This window comes from Zingiber officinale, chromosome 3B, assembly GCF_018446385.1.
Source record: "Zingiber officinale cultivar Zhangliang chromosome 3B, Zo_v1.1, whole genome shotgun sequence".
NCBI lineage: Eukaryota > Viridiplantae > Streptophyta > Magnoliopsida > Zingiberales > Zingiberaceae > Zingiber > Zingiber officinale.
Window position 1 is genome coordinate 4,058,286 of NC_055991.1, and position 16,409 is coordinate 4,074,694.

Sequence of the window (16,409 nt, forward strand, 5' to 3'; positions counted from 1 at the left end):
TTCAGTTTCCAGCTCAAGTAATTATTTTTCATCAAACTTGTTTCTGTCATTCATGTTCAATAAGTTGCATGTGGAAATCACAATTTGGTGGGTTTATTCACTCTTATCAACAATGTCCAAACTTCTCATCCTGTTGACATCCACACCCACCGAAGAGTTCTCAGACTGCCTCAGCATACAAGTGAACTCTTGTGATCCGCAATGGTCCACTGCTCTTTCTTCTCTGATTGCTGCTGGTTGCGGGCCGACTAGAGAATTTTCTATCTTAATTTTGAAACGTTCAGTAGTGTTCTAGTAGTTACCAAATCGTACTTACTATTGTAGGATTACATGATTTTAAAAACTCGTATTTGGTTCGGAGTTTTCGACGAGTTTTACTCTAACACTCATGATCCCTCATACCATATCGATAGACAATCCACTATAATCCTCTTTCGGAATTGCTAAAAGAGTGAAACAAGTACAATAGAAAAATTAGAACAAGTGTAACAAGTTATACTTTCCTTTATGCAGTAATTATGTATAGAATTAAACTTTCATTACCCAACACTTTTGAAGATGATCGGATCGAGCTCGGTGTTGGAGGGATTCTCAGCAGTAGTCGGGCATAGTAGTGTTGTAGCACAGCGGGACGAAGTTGAAGCAGTCGGAAACTCGAAGGGTCACGTATTGAAGTTGTAATTGAGTTGTATTGAAAGCTTGTCAGAACCCTTCTTTTATAGGCTGTTTAGGGCGCCTCCAAGCCTCGTCCAGGGCACCTCCAAGAGAAAACTTTATCCCACAAATCTCGGTCACGATAAGCTCTACAACCTTTGGTTTTTATCCTTTGGAGGGTGTCTTCAATGCTCTTCCAAGGCGCCTCCAAATCAACGAAATCTAAGCTCAAAACCCTGAAGGTGACGTGGGACGAAACGTCGCCATCAGAATCCGAAGTTGAAGCCTATGCCAGACTAAACCCTAATAGCATATTATCAAAAGGAAGATGAAAGCAACTCAAAGATGAACATTGATGAAGGGAGAGGATCATCAGAGGAAAGCTGCGATGAAGGAGAAGCATTAGAATACGAGGTAAGTTAGATACGTGCCTTATCTCCTGAAAAGTCATTTCAATTTATTAAGATCCTTTCTAAGGATTTAGTAAAATTAGAAAAATAAAATATAGACTTGAAAAGACTTAGCAAATGCACGCCCTTTAGATTTGTTTGATAAATTAAAGTTAGAAAATGATAAATTGAAAATACAAATTGAAAGTTTTAAAAATGAACATGAATGTTTGAAACTGAATAACTTTTAAAAATCAAAATTTAGAAAGTATGATAGGCTAAACTGGTACATTAGAAAACATCAGAGACAAATTAGAAAAAAAAATTCAAAAATTACGTACCTCCTAAATTTTTAGTAAATCCAGTAGGTAGGAACTTATACTGGGTTCCAAGATCATACTTAGATTAAAATGTGATCATTCAATTTTTTTTAAATAAAATAAAAAAACTTAGAAGTCTCAGAAAAAAAATTAAATATTTATTTTCTTTAAAAGATTTTGTCCAGAAGTGGTTGTTGTTCTAATACCTAAGAATGTCTAGTACCTCGCTACAGTCTAGAAGTCAATTATTGAAATTAGTATTTAATTGTCTAACTGTTAAGATGGTTAATGGTTATAAATTTTTTTTAAAGACACGTCTAGAAAAGTGTTTCATATTTTTTTAATATGATTAAAGGGGGAGATAAGTATAAGTTAAGGGGGAGTAAGAACGTTTTTACTATTTTTTTTTTTTCAAATTTTTGCAAATTTTGTTAACTTGGTTAATTCTCTATATTGCAAGATTTTTTTGCAACTTGTTATTATTTTGTAAGATCCTAACTTTAACTTGGGTTGATGCACATCAAAAAGGGGGAGATTGTTAGTACCCCGTTATAGTTTTGATGTAGTCAACCAAGTTAAGTTAGGTCATGCATATTTGATCCTTGTGTCTAAGTGTGCAGGAGCTTAAGAATACAAGAAGTCGAGTGGAAGACGTAGCTAGCGAGAAGGATGGTGCGGGAAGGGAGCCGACTGGCTCAGTACATCCAAGGGATGAGAAGGACGCGCGCGACGCTCAGAGGGACGAGAAGACAGGGAGGAAGGCTGCTCGAGAAGAAGGTCAGAAAATGAGTTTAGGTGAGGCCTGTTCCGGTGGCCGAAATCACCCAAATGAACGGAGCAGCAGAAGAGCAAAATGGAGTTGCTGGAGCTGTTAGAGGAGCCTCCAATGCTACTGAAGGCGCCCTCGCACCTTTCTCGTGGAAGGCGTCTTCAAGTTATTGAAGACGCCTTCAAATGTAAATCCGCTATATTAACGGCCCCCTAGTGTCAGCTCCACGGATATGGAGAGAGGTACATGCAGGTACACAGACGTCAGCCGCATGGTATTGAAGACGCCTTCAAGCCTTCATGGAAGGTGCCTTCAATCACTTGAAGGCGCCTTAAACTAGGTAAAAATTGGCCGTTAGCGAGGATAAAGTCTTAACCTTGCCTGCCTCGCTGGAGGTGCCTTCCAGCTTGTTGGAGGCGCCTTCCAGCCCCAGATAAAATTTTTCAGGGGCTATAAAAAGACCCATGGAGCTAGGAAATAGATATGAACTCCTGTATTTATTTCCTAGCAACTGTCTGAGCATTCAACCAATGTAAGAGGCTTATCCACCTTCATCAAAGGAGACTTTTAGTGCTTTTCATTTGTTTTGGATTAACAACCACCTACGTCGTAAGCAAGTAAAGTTTTTTGTTTCTTCTTTCATTTTTTAGTTGTTATAATTATACTGTTGCTACTAATCTGAGTTGAAAGTTGGGAAATGTTCATTTTTTTTAATAGGCAATTCACCCCTTCTTGCTGGCCCACCTAGACTAACACACAAGATTTGTGTCTTAGAGTAGGAGTCGTTGAAGACTTTAAAATAAGTAAATCACTTGTGTTCGTATTGTTTATTTATTTATCTATTCTCTTATTCAACTGCGTTCGTACGTTGAATTGAAAATTGAAAACAACAAGATTTTCAAAATCACTTGATTCACCCCCCTCCCCCCTCTCACGTGTGACTCGATCCAACATATGTTGGCTACCTAACAACTATAGGCACATGATTTCTAGGAGAAGTCCTAGGCTAAGTCCATAACAATTTTGAAATACTAGAAAATTGGGGATTTTGAAAAAATAAGATAAGAATTTTTCTTAGAATTTGAAAATTGCTTGTAAAAAAAATGAAGTGAGATTAAGTCATAATCTGTCATGAAACAAAATCATTAGATTATCAAGGGAAGCTATCCATCAGACAAAATATGATCAATAAGTAGGTCGATTAGTCAAATAACATATCCAAGTATAGTCATAAAACATAATAATATCTAAGGATCATCAGTAGGTGGAGATGGGGGTTGATCAGTGATATGTAGAGCTTGGAGGATCACCTGCATCTGCTGGTCCAACTTCCAAAATCTAGTAGTCATCTTGTCTCGAAGGATGGTGTACCCTTGTGAGATGGGCTGCTCGATCCTGGAGAAAGACTTCTCTAATCTGGCGAGGCACTCATCTATGTAGAGTGAGGTGGAAGGCTATGTTGGGATTAGAAGAGGTGCAAAGAACTCATCAAAAGTAAACTCTGGCATCTCCTCTTCCGTGGCGGCAATCACCTCGTCAATCTTGGCCAGAATGACTGGTGGGATACCCCCATCGTCCTTATCTGAAATAGTTAGCTCAGGCTGGATACCCCCTCTCCAAGCTAGACCCCCCTGAGCAATGACCTCTATATGTGATAGGGTTAAATAACGCTGCCCAATACTATCATACTCACTCAGCAAAGTGAGCATGCCCTGGGTGACAACGCCTATGGACGAGAAGATGGCGGTCAACACATGACAATAAGACATATGAATGTGCCCATGGGTGACTAGGCTGGATGCATGTATGATATTATATAAGATATGTAATGTAATGCTAATGTCTAATCGTTGGCACAATACGTAAAGGAAAAATGAGTAGGATGGTCTCATCAATGCAACATCGCGGGATGTGACCGACAAAATGTAGGTGGTGAGTGTTGGTGCAATTGACCTCCAGAGTTTTGATATTTGACAATGTACCTAAGTCTGGTCATTTTGACCAAGGGTTGATCCAAATATGATTTGATGTTTGTAAGAGAGAAGTCTAGTAGGACTAGATGACTATCAAGGGTAAGTCCTAACCGAAGGATAGACAGGTGAGAAGTTTATTGAGTGACTAGTTCTAACTGGATGTTAGGCAAGGGAAAATCCTGATGAGTGAAGCCAGACCTTAGTGAGCGAAGCTAAGTAGTAGAAGTCTTGGTGAGTGAAGTCGGGTTCTAGTGAGTGAAGCTACGTAGTGGAAGTCCTGGTGAGTGAAGTCGGACCCTAGCGAGTGAAGCTATGTAGTGAAAATCCTAGTGAGTGAAACTAGGTAGTGAAAGTCCTGGTGAGTGAAGCCGAACTCTAGTGGGTAAAGATAGATGGTGGAAGCCTTGGTGAGTGAAACCAGGTAATTGAAGTCCTAGTAAATGAAGTTGGGCAACCATAGGGAGAGGTAATCCTAGGTAATATGTGATCGACTAGTTTTCGGTATACCGCGCATGATTAACTGGACCAGCGAATTATTAATAATGCTAACGCTATTTTTCTTTACCATTTTATATCTATTGTACTAACTCAATGTTGCAGACAAGTCTTAGTAGATCAGCTTGGTCAGATACTAAGCAAGGCTAGAGAAAGTCCAAATAGGTCTGAAGGACCATATATGTGGAAGGTAAGTGGAGGTAAGTCACTGGAGGAGAGTGACTCAGTGAGGATGGTCCCGGTTGAGGGGACAATATGCGTCAATCCAATTTAGGTCTATTTTGAAAATTAAATTGAGACCCTAACTATATCTTGATTTGGAGGACAGAGTCTAAATTATAAATTAATCATATTACTATTGTGCTAACTTTATGTTGTAGATTATTATTTGTTATATTGAACTAACATGTTATATAAGGCAAAAGGAGCAAAATTTTACCTCGGGTGAACAATACTTAAGACGCCTTCTATTCAACGAAAAACACCTTCAGTACTATTCATGGAAGGCGTCTTTGGTGCTATAGAAGGTGCCTTCCATCAAATAAAATCTGACTTCGTCGACAATAAGGATCAGTACATTTTGGAATAAACTTTTATCTATGGAAGGTGCCTTCATCCCTATAGAAGACACCTTCTACGCTCTATAAAAGTGTTGCTCGACTAAGACTTTTACAATATCAACTCTACAAGCTTCTACACATCCGATTGAGGATCCGCTACTCTAGCTTCCTACTGTTGCTCTGCTATAATGCTGCTGTGCTCGACCACTGTTGAGGAGCCTTCCAACACACTGAGCAATCAGATCATCGTCGAAAGTGTTAGGTAACAAAGCTAAATTTTGTATTTACTTTCTGTAAAAGAAAAAGTGTTGCATGTTACACTTATTCCTATTCTTCTTGTACTCGATCCCCTCCTCCGGCGGTTCTGGAAGAGATTATTAGTGGATTACCCATCAGTAGGTCCGCGGGACTTGGGTCTTGGAGTAAGAGTCATTGAATGCTCCAAACTAAGTAAAACCGATTGAGTCGTGTTTTCTTGCTTTTTATTTTTGTGTTAAAATTTTCTACTGTGTATACCTTGATTTCAAAACTAAAAAGAAAAGTCTTTTGAAAATCATGTGATTCACCCCCCTCTCACATGCATCTCGATCCAACAGTGAGGACTCGATATAATGTGTAGTCCTGTACCCTAAGGGAGTGAGATATAAAATCAGGAATCTAGCATCGATAGATGTTGTAGTGATGGGTGGAGTAACTGTTGGTGCAATTTACACTAATGGTCTAATTCAGATTTTGATGAATGACAAGTGAGTTAAGTTAGGTGTTTTTATGATCTAATGCATTTACCGAGTGTGTAGAGATTGATGAGTTTAGGGGACCTGATATTAGGATGAAATCCAACTAGGTTTGAGGATCCGATAGTTGGTGCGAAGCCCAGATTGCTCAAAGGGCTGACTTGATATCTGGCGAGAAGTTGAGCTGGGTCCGCGAGGCCTAACAGTTGGCCGAATTTTAGTTGGGTCTGCGGACCTGACAATTGACGGGAACACTTGGTAGGTTGAGAGTCTAGTCAATAGAATGCAACTTGGTAAGTAAAGGTAAGTCATTGGAGAAGAGAGTTCCGATGAGAACGAGTCTAAGTTTGAACTTTAGGCACCGGCCTAATTTAGGTCCATATTGGATCCCAAAACTGAGGCTTTGACTAGTTCCTACCTCCTGATAAGTTATTTTAGTTTATAAAAATATTATCAAAAAATGCATGTAGATTAAAAAAAATGAAGAGTTAAAATTAACCTTAGCAACATCTTATCGACTAGAGGATTTTGATAAGATAAAAATTGAAAATGAAAAATTAAAAATAGAAATAAAGAATCTAATGAATTCTACATGTTCGAATATAGCTATTTCTAACTTCAAAAATTATCAAGAACTAAATTGACACTTTAGATATCATAAGGACCAAATCAGAAAACTATCAATAAAATATATCCCTAAGAAATTTTTGATTAACCTAGTTGGAAGTAACCTATGTTGAGTTCCAAAATAATGCTTAAATTGAAAAATCAGTATGAATATTTTATTTTTAATTTAATTCCATATTCTTGCTGAGAATTATCAAATAAATTGTTCTACATAATTTTGTTATGAATTAATTAAAATTAATTTTTTTTAGAAAGACAATTTCATTCCTCATCTATAGAAATTTTTTTAAATTTTTTTGACTATTGTATTATTTTTCTATGAATTTTCTTAAAAAAAAATTCATATTCTTCGATTTAAAAAATCTTGCAGTGCAACTTTTTTTTTTTTTTTTTTACAAAATTTATTTTTCTGTGAAACTATATTCTTTTTTTCTATCTAAGAAAATTCTCCTGAAATTTATCCAAATACAAAATTTTAACATTAAATTTTTCAAAAATTCAAATCTTTAAAATTTATTTTTTCTTGAAAATTACGTACTATTATACAGTCTTAGAAAATATTTCACGATTTTTCGAAATTAATAACTATTTTTAATTATTTCTTTTTTGGAAAATATATATTTATGCTGAAAAGAATTTATTTTTGCTTAAAATAATTTTAATTTTTCGCGAAAATTTTTATATCTGCTTTAAATATATTTGTTCAACCATTATAAAACTTTAAAAAAATTTCAAGTCTAAAAACACTTTTTAAAAAAAAATACTTAGGAGCATATTATTAAAAATTACAAAATTTATACTTATTACCTTATTGTTATTTATGTTAGATTTACCCTAATTTAACTTGGGTTGCTCACATCAAAAAGAAGAGATTGTAAGTGTAGGACCGTTGGGCCGGCTAGAAGGGGGGGAGGTTGAATAGCCCTAAATAAAACGCAACCCTTTCTCAAACGATTAAGCTAACACTTGAAAAATAGATTAAGCAGAAAATAAAGCATAAAGACGAGGCATCGGATTTGACTTGGTTACAACCGGGGAGGTTGTTAATCCAAGGAAGATGGTCGCACTAAGAACTCCTTCAGGCGGAGAAGCCTCGTTTACAACAGTGTAGGCACAGAAAGACAGAAGCTTATCTAAACAGTGGAAGTGCACAAGTGTTGTTTACAATTTCTGAATTGATGAAGAGCTTCTGGACCAAGGCTATATTTATAGCCTTGGTCGGGGCGCCTGGAAGGGGTTCCGGGCGCCCTGGGGGATAAAACTTTATCCCCAACGTTCAGATCGCGTTTGATGCGATCTGGTCAAAAAACCAGGTCCGGGCGCCCGGAAGGGTTCCGGGCGCCCCGGGATGCTCCGGGCGCCCCGGAGCCTAAAAGTCAACATTGGTTGACTTTTTCATCCGAGACCACTGCTCCGGTTCGGTTCGACTCGGTCCGGGTCTTCTACTCCGGATCCGTTCGCTTGGGTGATCTCTGCCATCCGGAAAAGGGCTCACCCGAATCCAACTTCCAGTCTTCTCGTCCGTCGGCGTACTCATCTGCAGTCTTCGTCCCACGGACGCACCGCGTGCCGTCTTTCTCGCTAGCTGCGTCTCTTGCTCCCCGAGCAATCTTCCGCTCGGGCTTTCGTCCCTCGGAACCATCGCACGCTTCCTTCTCGTCAGCCGGTGTACTCTTCCGCAGCACCTCGTCCCTCGGATTGCCGTCATTCTCGCTAGCTGCGTCTTCCGCTCGACTACCTGTGCTCCTAAGCTCCTGCACACTTAGACATTAAGTTAGAAACAAACAGGACCTAACTTAACTTGTTGATCACACCAAAATAACCTTGGGGTTCCAACAGTAAATACCCCGTGATAGTTTTGATGTGATCAACAAAGTCAAGTAAGTCATGTTGTGTTTTGATATCCTTGTGTCTAAGTGTACAGGAACTTAGGAGCATAAGAAGTCGAGCAAAAGACGCAACTAGCGAGAAGGACGGCATGGGAAAAAGTCGACGGGCTCGGTGTGTCTGAGGGACGAGGTGCTGCCGAAGAGTATGCTGGCGGGCGAGAAGGAGGCACACAACGTTTCCAAGAGACAAGAAGCCGGAGTGAAAGTTTGCTCGAGAAGGCTGAAAAATAAATTCGGGTGAGGTCTATTCCGAATGACCGAAATCACCCAAGCGAACGGAACCGGAGCGGAATACCCAGACGAAAAGTGAACCAGAAGTTGACTGCGATCCCAGGGCCTAGATTGGGTCTGAGCGCACGGACTGCCCGGACCTAGGGTGCCCCAGGAGAGTGCCCTGGTCGCTGGTTGGACTAGCCTTGTTGAGGCGCCCATACCAGAAAAGTTATCAAAAATGTAGCTGTTGTGATCTGCTGCAACGAGGATAAAATTTTATCCTCATTCAAGTGTCTGGAACCCTTCTAGGCGTCCCGATCGGGGCTATAAATACAGCTCTAATCCCAAATGCTAGATACAATACTTGTAATCGATTCTAATTGAGTTTAGCTTTGTAGTTGTGAGATTTGACTATTGTAAGAGACTTCTCCACCTGAAGGAGACATTAGTGAGCTTTCAAATATCTTGGATTAGCAATACCCTATTGCAAACCAAGTAAATTGTTGTGTCTCTTTTTTTGGTCTATTAATCAGTTTCTTTTTATACAAGTGTTTTATTTCTAAAGTTCTGAGAAAGGTGTTTATTTTTATTGTGCAGGGCTATTCACCCCCTCTAGCCGACAGCCAAGAGACCAACATCTCCTTCCTGTATTTTAATATTAAATAATTTATTTAATAAAAGGTCGCATTTGGTTACATTGGCATCAATCGTTCCTTTGTACAATTCGATGAGTTTGTCCCACAGTTCCTTTGCATTCTCGTGTGGGTCGATGCAGTTCAGTTCTTCTTTTGTGAGTTCTCACTGAAGAGTGTTAACAGCTTTGAACTTGATTTGTGCCTTTTTTCATCTCAAGGTTCTAATTTTCCTGGTCGAGGGATATTTTTGTAACTTCATCCATTGACGCCTTGTAACCTCATCGAATAGTGAACCATTGGTCGATGTCGATCTTGAGGTATACCTCCATCCGCTTCTTCCAATAAGAGAAGTCATCTTTGTTGAACAGCGGGCGACGAGTGGTACTGTATTCTTCGATGTGGGCCATATGATTGCTGAAATAGTAAAGGCTAAACAGACACTAAGACTTGGTCTTGAGGTAAGTAGTTTGGTAGAAAGAATAAGACAAAAACTTCAAGTGGTGTTGCACCAACTTGAGCAAAACCGAAATGAAAAAGGATTTATTTGAAAAGGTAATTATACCAATTCAAATAGATTCAAAAACTAAAATCTAAAAATATAAATCGTAAAAGGAAAAAATAATTAAACTCCTGCTTAATTGACGGTTGCACTAATCCAGAGCTTACAAGATTCTGATACCACTTGTAGGATCATAGCGCACGTGAGAGGTGGAAGGTGGGGGGTGAATCACATGGTTTTAAAAACTATTTTTTGGTTTTACAAAAATGAGTACACAATGGAAAAGATAGAAACATAAACAAAAAAGAAATAAGAAATCGATCAATTACTTGGTTTGGAGCCTTCAGCTACTTCTACTCCAAGACCCACGATTCCTTAGACTGTATCGATGGACAATCCACTATAATCCTCTTCTAGAACCGCTGGAAGAGGGAAACGAGTACAATAGAAAAACTAGGACAAGTGTAACATGTTATACTTTCCTTTATGCATTAATTAAGTACAGAATTAAACTTTCATTACCCAACACTTTTGAAGATGATTAGATTGAGCTCGGTGTTGGACAACTTCTCAGCAGTAGTCGGGAGCAGCAGCACCATAGCACAGCGGACGGACGAAGTTGGAACAGCCATAAACTCGAAGGGTTGTGTATTGAAGTTGTAATTGAGTTGTATTTAAAGCTTGGTCGAACCCTTCTTTATAGGCTGTTTAGGGCACCTCCACGCCTCGTCCAAGGTGCCTCCAAGAGTAAACTTTATCCCATAAAGCTCAGTCATGATAAGCTCCGCAATTTTCGATTTTTTATCTTTTGGAGGGCGCCTTCAATGCTCTTCCAAGGCACTTCCAGCGACATGCAAGACACTTTCTCACCCTCTCATGTGGAGTCTTCGACCATCATTCGAGAAGCCTCACGCGCACAGGAGGCGCCTCCAAGCCACTATCTAGGGCACCTCCAATCGACCATGATGTGCCTTGAGCTATTGAGCACTGTTCACCAAGGCTGATTTTTCTCTTTAACTCCTGTAAAAATATGTTACTCTAAAAATAAAGTATAACCTATAAAATGGAGTTAACATAATAATAAAATAGTATTATTAATTAGATCTTGTCTTCTCGAGACAAGGATCTAGTTACGGTCTCAGTTTAGGGATCTAAAATGGACCTAAACTAGACTTGCGCCTAAAGTCCTTAAATGGGACTTGTCCTCACTAGAATTCTCTCATTTAGTGACTTACCTTACTTACCACGCAGAATTGCTTGACTCTCTCAAGGTCCACCAGGTCATTCTGCCAGATGTCAGGTCCGCAGACCTAACTGGACTTCAGTTAGTTGTCAGGTCCTGCAGACCCAGCCAGACTTCTCGCTAGATATCGGATCACTCCTTAACCTATTTGGACTTTTACACTAGCTATCAGGTCCTCCATAACTAGCTGAATTTTAGCATGGTGTCAGACCAGTTAAGTCCTGCTCACTTGGTAGAAAGGTTAAATCACAATATAACTAACTTTAATCCACTGATCATTCATTAAAACTTAAGTTTGACCATTGGTATCAACTGCACCAACAACTACACATGTTGCAATATTTACGATTTTATAGCTACTACAATATGAATATTATGTGAGCATGTTGATTCTGTATTACAACAGTTTTTCTTTTGTAACTATTACAATGTGAATGATAGGTGAATATGACTGAATTTGTATAATAGCAGCTAGGGCTATAAACAAGCCAAACCGAGTCAAGCTTTATGGTGTTCAAGCTTAATTGATAGGGCAACCAAACTAAGCCAAGCTGAGCCAAGCCTAAACCAAGCCGTTAAAATAATGGTTTAATCTTGGCTTGTTTTTTTTTTAATGAGCTTGAGCTTGGTTTAAGTTTAGTTTGAGTTTGATTCATTTAGATATTATTGAGCTCTCAATTCAAATTTATTTGATTATTTGAAATTTTTACATTTAAACTTGTTTGTTTGATATTAATTATTGAGTTTGATAATAAAAGTTTATTTATTTATTTTGAAAGTGTTTTATTTATTTAGCAAGTTAATAAAAATTTTATTAATTAATTTGATTCATGAATATTATTCACGAATATTGTTTACTAACAGTATTCATAAACATTAACAAATTAAACACGTATATATATATATATTCAAGCTTATTTATTTAGTTAAACGAATTATTTAAACTTATTTATTTAATTAATTTTATGTATATTCAACTTTTACTAAACTAAATATTAAATTCATTCATCAATATTCTTTTTATTTATCACCCTAATAGTCACTTAAATTTGTTTAAATAGGTTAAATATGATTTATATGTTGTATTAGCTACTACATGCATAGATTAATTTAAAATTTAAAATTTAAAAGAAAAATTTAGATATAAAAATGAGGGTAATAGGATAAGAGTGTAAATATACACAATTGATAATTACGAGTCACGTGCTTCCAATACCCGTTCCCCTATATAAAGGGAACAAAAGAGGGGGCAACGAAATCGCCCACCTGCCCCACCTCTCCAATGCCTACTGCCGCCGACTCGCCCTCCTCCTCCTCCTCCTCCTCCAATGCCTCATCCATCTTCGTCGCCGGATCCGATCCTGACGGGAAGCACATCGTCGGCGCCTCAGGGGCGAACGTGGCTCACTCATGGCTCGCTCCCGGATCCTCGACCTTGCATCCCTCCTCTCCTCGCCGAGCCTCGCCTCGCCTCCCTCGCTGAATCTCACCGCCCCTCTCGCTCCCTTGGTGAATCACCAGCCGATGCCGGCGCCATTTCCTCAGGCCCTTGCCTCTCCATCCTCCGGATCCGGTGACAACCCTCTCTGCAACTGGCCTACGACACATTCCAATCCTCTAACCCCCGACCTCTGCCTATCGCCCTTTCTCTCGGCCCGCGTCATCTCCTTCCCCTCCGCCACCGGCGCAGCCAACTCTCCCTCCCTCTCCGGGTTTAGGGCCGTACTCCTCGCCCTCTTTGCCGCCGAGGACAGAACCCGCGCAGGGAGGCCCGTTCTCCTGCCACAGGCCATCTTGTCTTCCCGTTGCTGGATTCAACTGGATAATAGTACAAGGAACTCTGCCAAAACTGTATCTGGTAATACTTGAAATCCCAACACTCCAAATCAGCTAAACTGTAGGTCTCTAAATGATCTCTACTTGTCTATGCAGTTTCAGCATTGGTTGTGTAATTTCTTTTGTTGCTGTTTTCGTAGCTTTCAAATGATACTGTCAATGTGCAACTCACAAATTCAACTAAATCAATCGTATTTAAATGAGGAGGTAATGGAGTAAACCTTTATAAATTGGGATGAAACCTCTACATCTCCTATCGGTATAAATCTAACTCAGTGGGCGGATTATTCTTCCCCCTCCCCGCGACACGGAAGCGGTTGCAGTGGCGTCGGCTCCTCCCCTCCCCTCCCCTCCACTTGTTTCTTTAAAGCAAGCGCCGGGTCTCGACGCAGTCCCACTCCAATTTCCGTGGCCTGCTCTTGCCTTCTCGCCGGCCCCTCCTTTCTCCGTTCAATCCTCCACGGAATAGACGGTGCCCCGCCGCCGGAGGCTGCATTAGCACCACCGCGGCCCTCCATTTTCCCAACTACTCGCGCTCTTCTAAGTGGTTACTCTGTAAAGGGCCCTCCTTCCTCCCTCGGTTTTGGGTTGGTTCGGTAACCTTTCCAGCGATGAAGAAGGTCACCATCAGCCAGCAAGATATCTTTATTCTCTCGCAAAGGTTCTTTCTTATTCCCTTCTCAATCCCTCCGGGTCGCTGGCTGGTGCTTTCTTTTCTTTCTTTCTTTCTCGACTGGCTGCGTCTTTAATCGGTAGCAGATTCTTTTGTCATTTTGCTGAATTTCGAAATCGGGTTTGGGGTTTAGTTTAGGGGTTAGGGTTTGCTCGTTGAGATTTTTGCTGAGTTGTTGCTATCGGAAACTTTTTTTTTTTTTTTTCTGGAGCTACAATATTCTGGTAGTAACGTAATGCATTTTTCTCGCAATCTGCAAGAATCTCAATGTGTTTGTTTACAATTTTAGGGTATCCAAAACCTGGGTCATTTCTTGAGAATTTGTATGTGAATTTTGTGGCGGTTATTTAGAGGAAAATCATGAACGCACAATTTTCAAACTCTTGCAGGTACAGCCCATCAACGGTTCTTACTCTATTACAAGAGGTTTCTGCAGCTGCTGATGTTAAGATAGACTGGAATGCGCTTGTCGAGAAAACTGCAACTGGAATTACGAATGCCCGAGAGTACCAAATGCTGTGGAGGCATTTGGCCTACCGTCACCCATTGCTTGATAAGATAGAAGAAGGAGCTGAACCTTTGGTTGGCTACTTTGTGTCCATATTCTGTTCTTGTGTATACAATTTTATAAAAATGGTTGAATTACAATTCAATCAGATTGATAGTACTTGCTTCATGTTGCAGGATGATGACAGTGATCTCGAGATAGAATTAGAAATTGCACCTCCTATCACAGAAGAAGCCTCATGTCAGGCGAAAGAGTACGCCCAGGTACTTGTTTCATCATATTATGTGCCTGTACCGTCGTTTGTATAGGAATATTTTCATTGAACATCATGAAACATTCAACTAATCTATCTCCTCTGGTATGAAACTTGCAAACACACATACACACACATTGATATAGTAGGTGTGCTTAATGGTTTGACACGAACAGCTAGCTACAGACTCAGAGAAATGCTATACTTCTGACAACCTTCGGAACAAAAGATTTAGTTCTGTTGCCCACCAAGTCCCTTCAATTTTCTTCTAAATAGTTTATACTCTTAGGACAAGATTGTTCTTCAAGAATTTATTGTATTTTTAGTTCCATGTTCATACGATTTGAATGGATTGGACACACTAGAAACATCTGCAAGTTTAAAAAAGTTCTATTCTTGGTTTCTCTCAATTTCCAATTGACATTCATGTGATTTTCCAAGATTTGTATTAGGGAAGGTTGAATTGTTTTGGCATAATATAAATCTACTGTCAACATATTGTTTTATATTGTCTACTAATGGTAAGATGAACTTTGATCATGCTTATTTGTTATTGTACAAACTTTTGTCATGGTCGAAAATGCTCACTTATTGCAATTGAAAAAAAAAATGGTTACCATACAATTGCAGAGCACGTCTGAAGACAAATTTCTAAACTAATCTAGCTTAAATGCCCAAGCAAGGCCAAACCCACATGTTCAATACCTCATAAACCTAACTAAACTAGATTATTGCAATTGGACAAATCCATGAAAGTTTTTTTCCCCATTAATTGTAATTTTCATATGTGGCTGATTAAATTAATGAATTCCCCACATGTTTAGCTTTTGTTAGGCTCAAGGAAGAATACAGATCTAGAAGCTCCTTTGGCTGAAAAAGGAGTTGACAAGGAGATGCTGGACACCGCTCCAGATAAACAACCCCTTCAAACTAGCCATGCTGTTGCTTCTAGCAGTCTCCAGAAGAAGCTGAGCCAGCCAACAGGAGCACCTATCGTCGGCAGCATTGAACCAGGATTGGATGAGGTAGCAGAGGGTGTGGTTGGGGATGTGCAGGGCCTGGTCCGCAAGAAGCGGCGGCTTGGTGATGGGGCAGATGAGACTCCGGTTGACTAAAAGCCAACTCTCGATGCTGGTGATTTGAAGCGATATGGGGCAAATGAAGTGGTGGGGGACTTCTTGATCCCTTAACGATGTCTACTGGTCAATGCAGTTTCATCATAGTTATGTTCCCATTTAACATTGGTTGTGTGTTTTCTTTTGTTGCTGTTTTCTAGCCTTCAAATGATACTGTCAATGTGTAACTCACAAATTCAACTATTCAATCTTTTGAATGAGATAATGAAGTAAACCTCTATCAATTGGGGATGAAACCTCAACAACTCCTATGGGTATAAATCTTAACTCTAATGCGAAAGAGATATTACCTATAAGTGCTTTCAAAGACATTTAGTGTTTCCTTTTACACTTGAGATAAAATGTTCTTGATTACAAGTGTTTTTGTTCAAGCATTGGATTTTCAGTGTATTTAGCATTGGATGTTTAGCAATATTACTACGTGCTTTAAGATTATTTTACATCTTTCATCATAATCTATTCTTAAAATATAGATGCCATTAGATCTTTTATCTCAATCTGCGAGATGCATAAATACCATGAGATTCTTAACAAAAGAATAATTTTATTTATATAAAATGAAATTGATTAATGATTCCTTAATCCCTACTTCAAACTGTGATTTTTTTTTCTCCTTTTGTTTCATCTTCTTTTGTTTTTTTTTCTTTGGGTCTTGAATCATCATTCTCTTTGAATCTTGAGTATCAATTTTCTAATTGCACTTCTTAAATCTAAGTTCGCTAAGCGGACTTAGATTCACCTCTGTAAAGTCTCCAACCTTTTGTGGCCTGCTGCTTTTGTGTAACTCTGCTCGTGACCTTGTACACCCAAGCTGCTTATCTAACTACAAAGTTAACACCAGTGAGAGGGGGTTGGCATTGTCGGCTTTACTTCTCCGATAACTTAAGTCAACACAATGCTAAAGAAAAAAGTCACCTCCCTCGAGAGGAGGGCTTGAACTAGAAAAGAAATTCGTTCTGCAGGGGAAAGGTTTTGGCAAGCTGCCAGATAGAGTGCATTCCGT

The 16,409-nt window shown here is 39.3% G+C and overlaps 1 protein-coding gene across 2 annotated transcripts; it reads left to right on the top strand.

Annotated features, from left to right (window-relative positions):
- The first annotated feature begins 12,263 nt into the window (after positions 1–12,263).
- Positions 12,264–15,620, top strand: LOC122055560. Of its 2 annotated transcripts, XM_042617046.1 has the most exons (5): positions 12,264–12,858; positions 12,933–13,497; positions 13,899–14,091; positions 14,194–14,280; positions 15,095–15,620. In XM_042617046.1, the coding sequence occupies exons 2-5, from the start codon at positions 13,448–13,450 to the stop codon at positions 15,383–15,385; spliced, it is 621 nt and encodes a 206-aa protein (XP_042472980.1). In that variant the 5' UTR covers positions 12,264–12,858; positions 12,933–13,447; the 3' UTR covers positions 15,386–15,620. The 2 variants fall into 2 exon arrangements, with proteins under 2 accessions (XP_042472980.1, XP_042472981.1); XM_042617047.1 differs by lacking the exons at positions 12,933–13,497; positions 14,194–14,280; positions 15,095–15,620 and having other exon boundaries at positions 13,899–14,035.
- The last annotated feature ends 789 nt before the right edge of the window (positions 15,621–16,409 follow it).

Excerpts from the sequence above, each read along its gene's own strand:
- LOC122055560 (XM_042617046.1), top strand. The coding sequence starts at position 13,448 with ATGAAGAAGGTCACCATCAGCCAGCAAGATATCTTTATTCTCTCGCAA. Across the intron at positions 13,498-13,898 it reads ATCTTTATTCTCTCGCAAAG|GTACAGCCCATCAACGGTTC; the intron begins GTTCTTTCTTAT and ends AAACTCTTGCAG. Across the intron at positions 14,092-14,193 it reads AAGAAGGAGCTGAACCTTTG|GATGATGACAGTGATCTCGA; the intron begins GTTGGCTACTTT and ends TTCATGTTGCAG.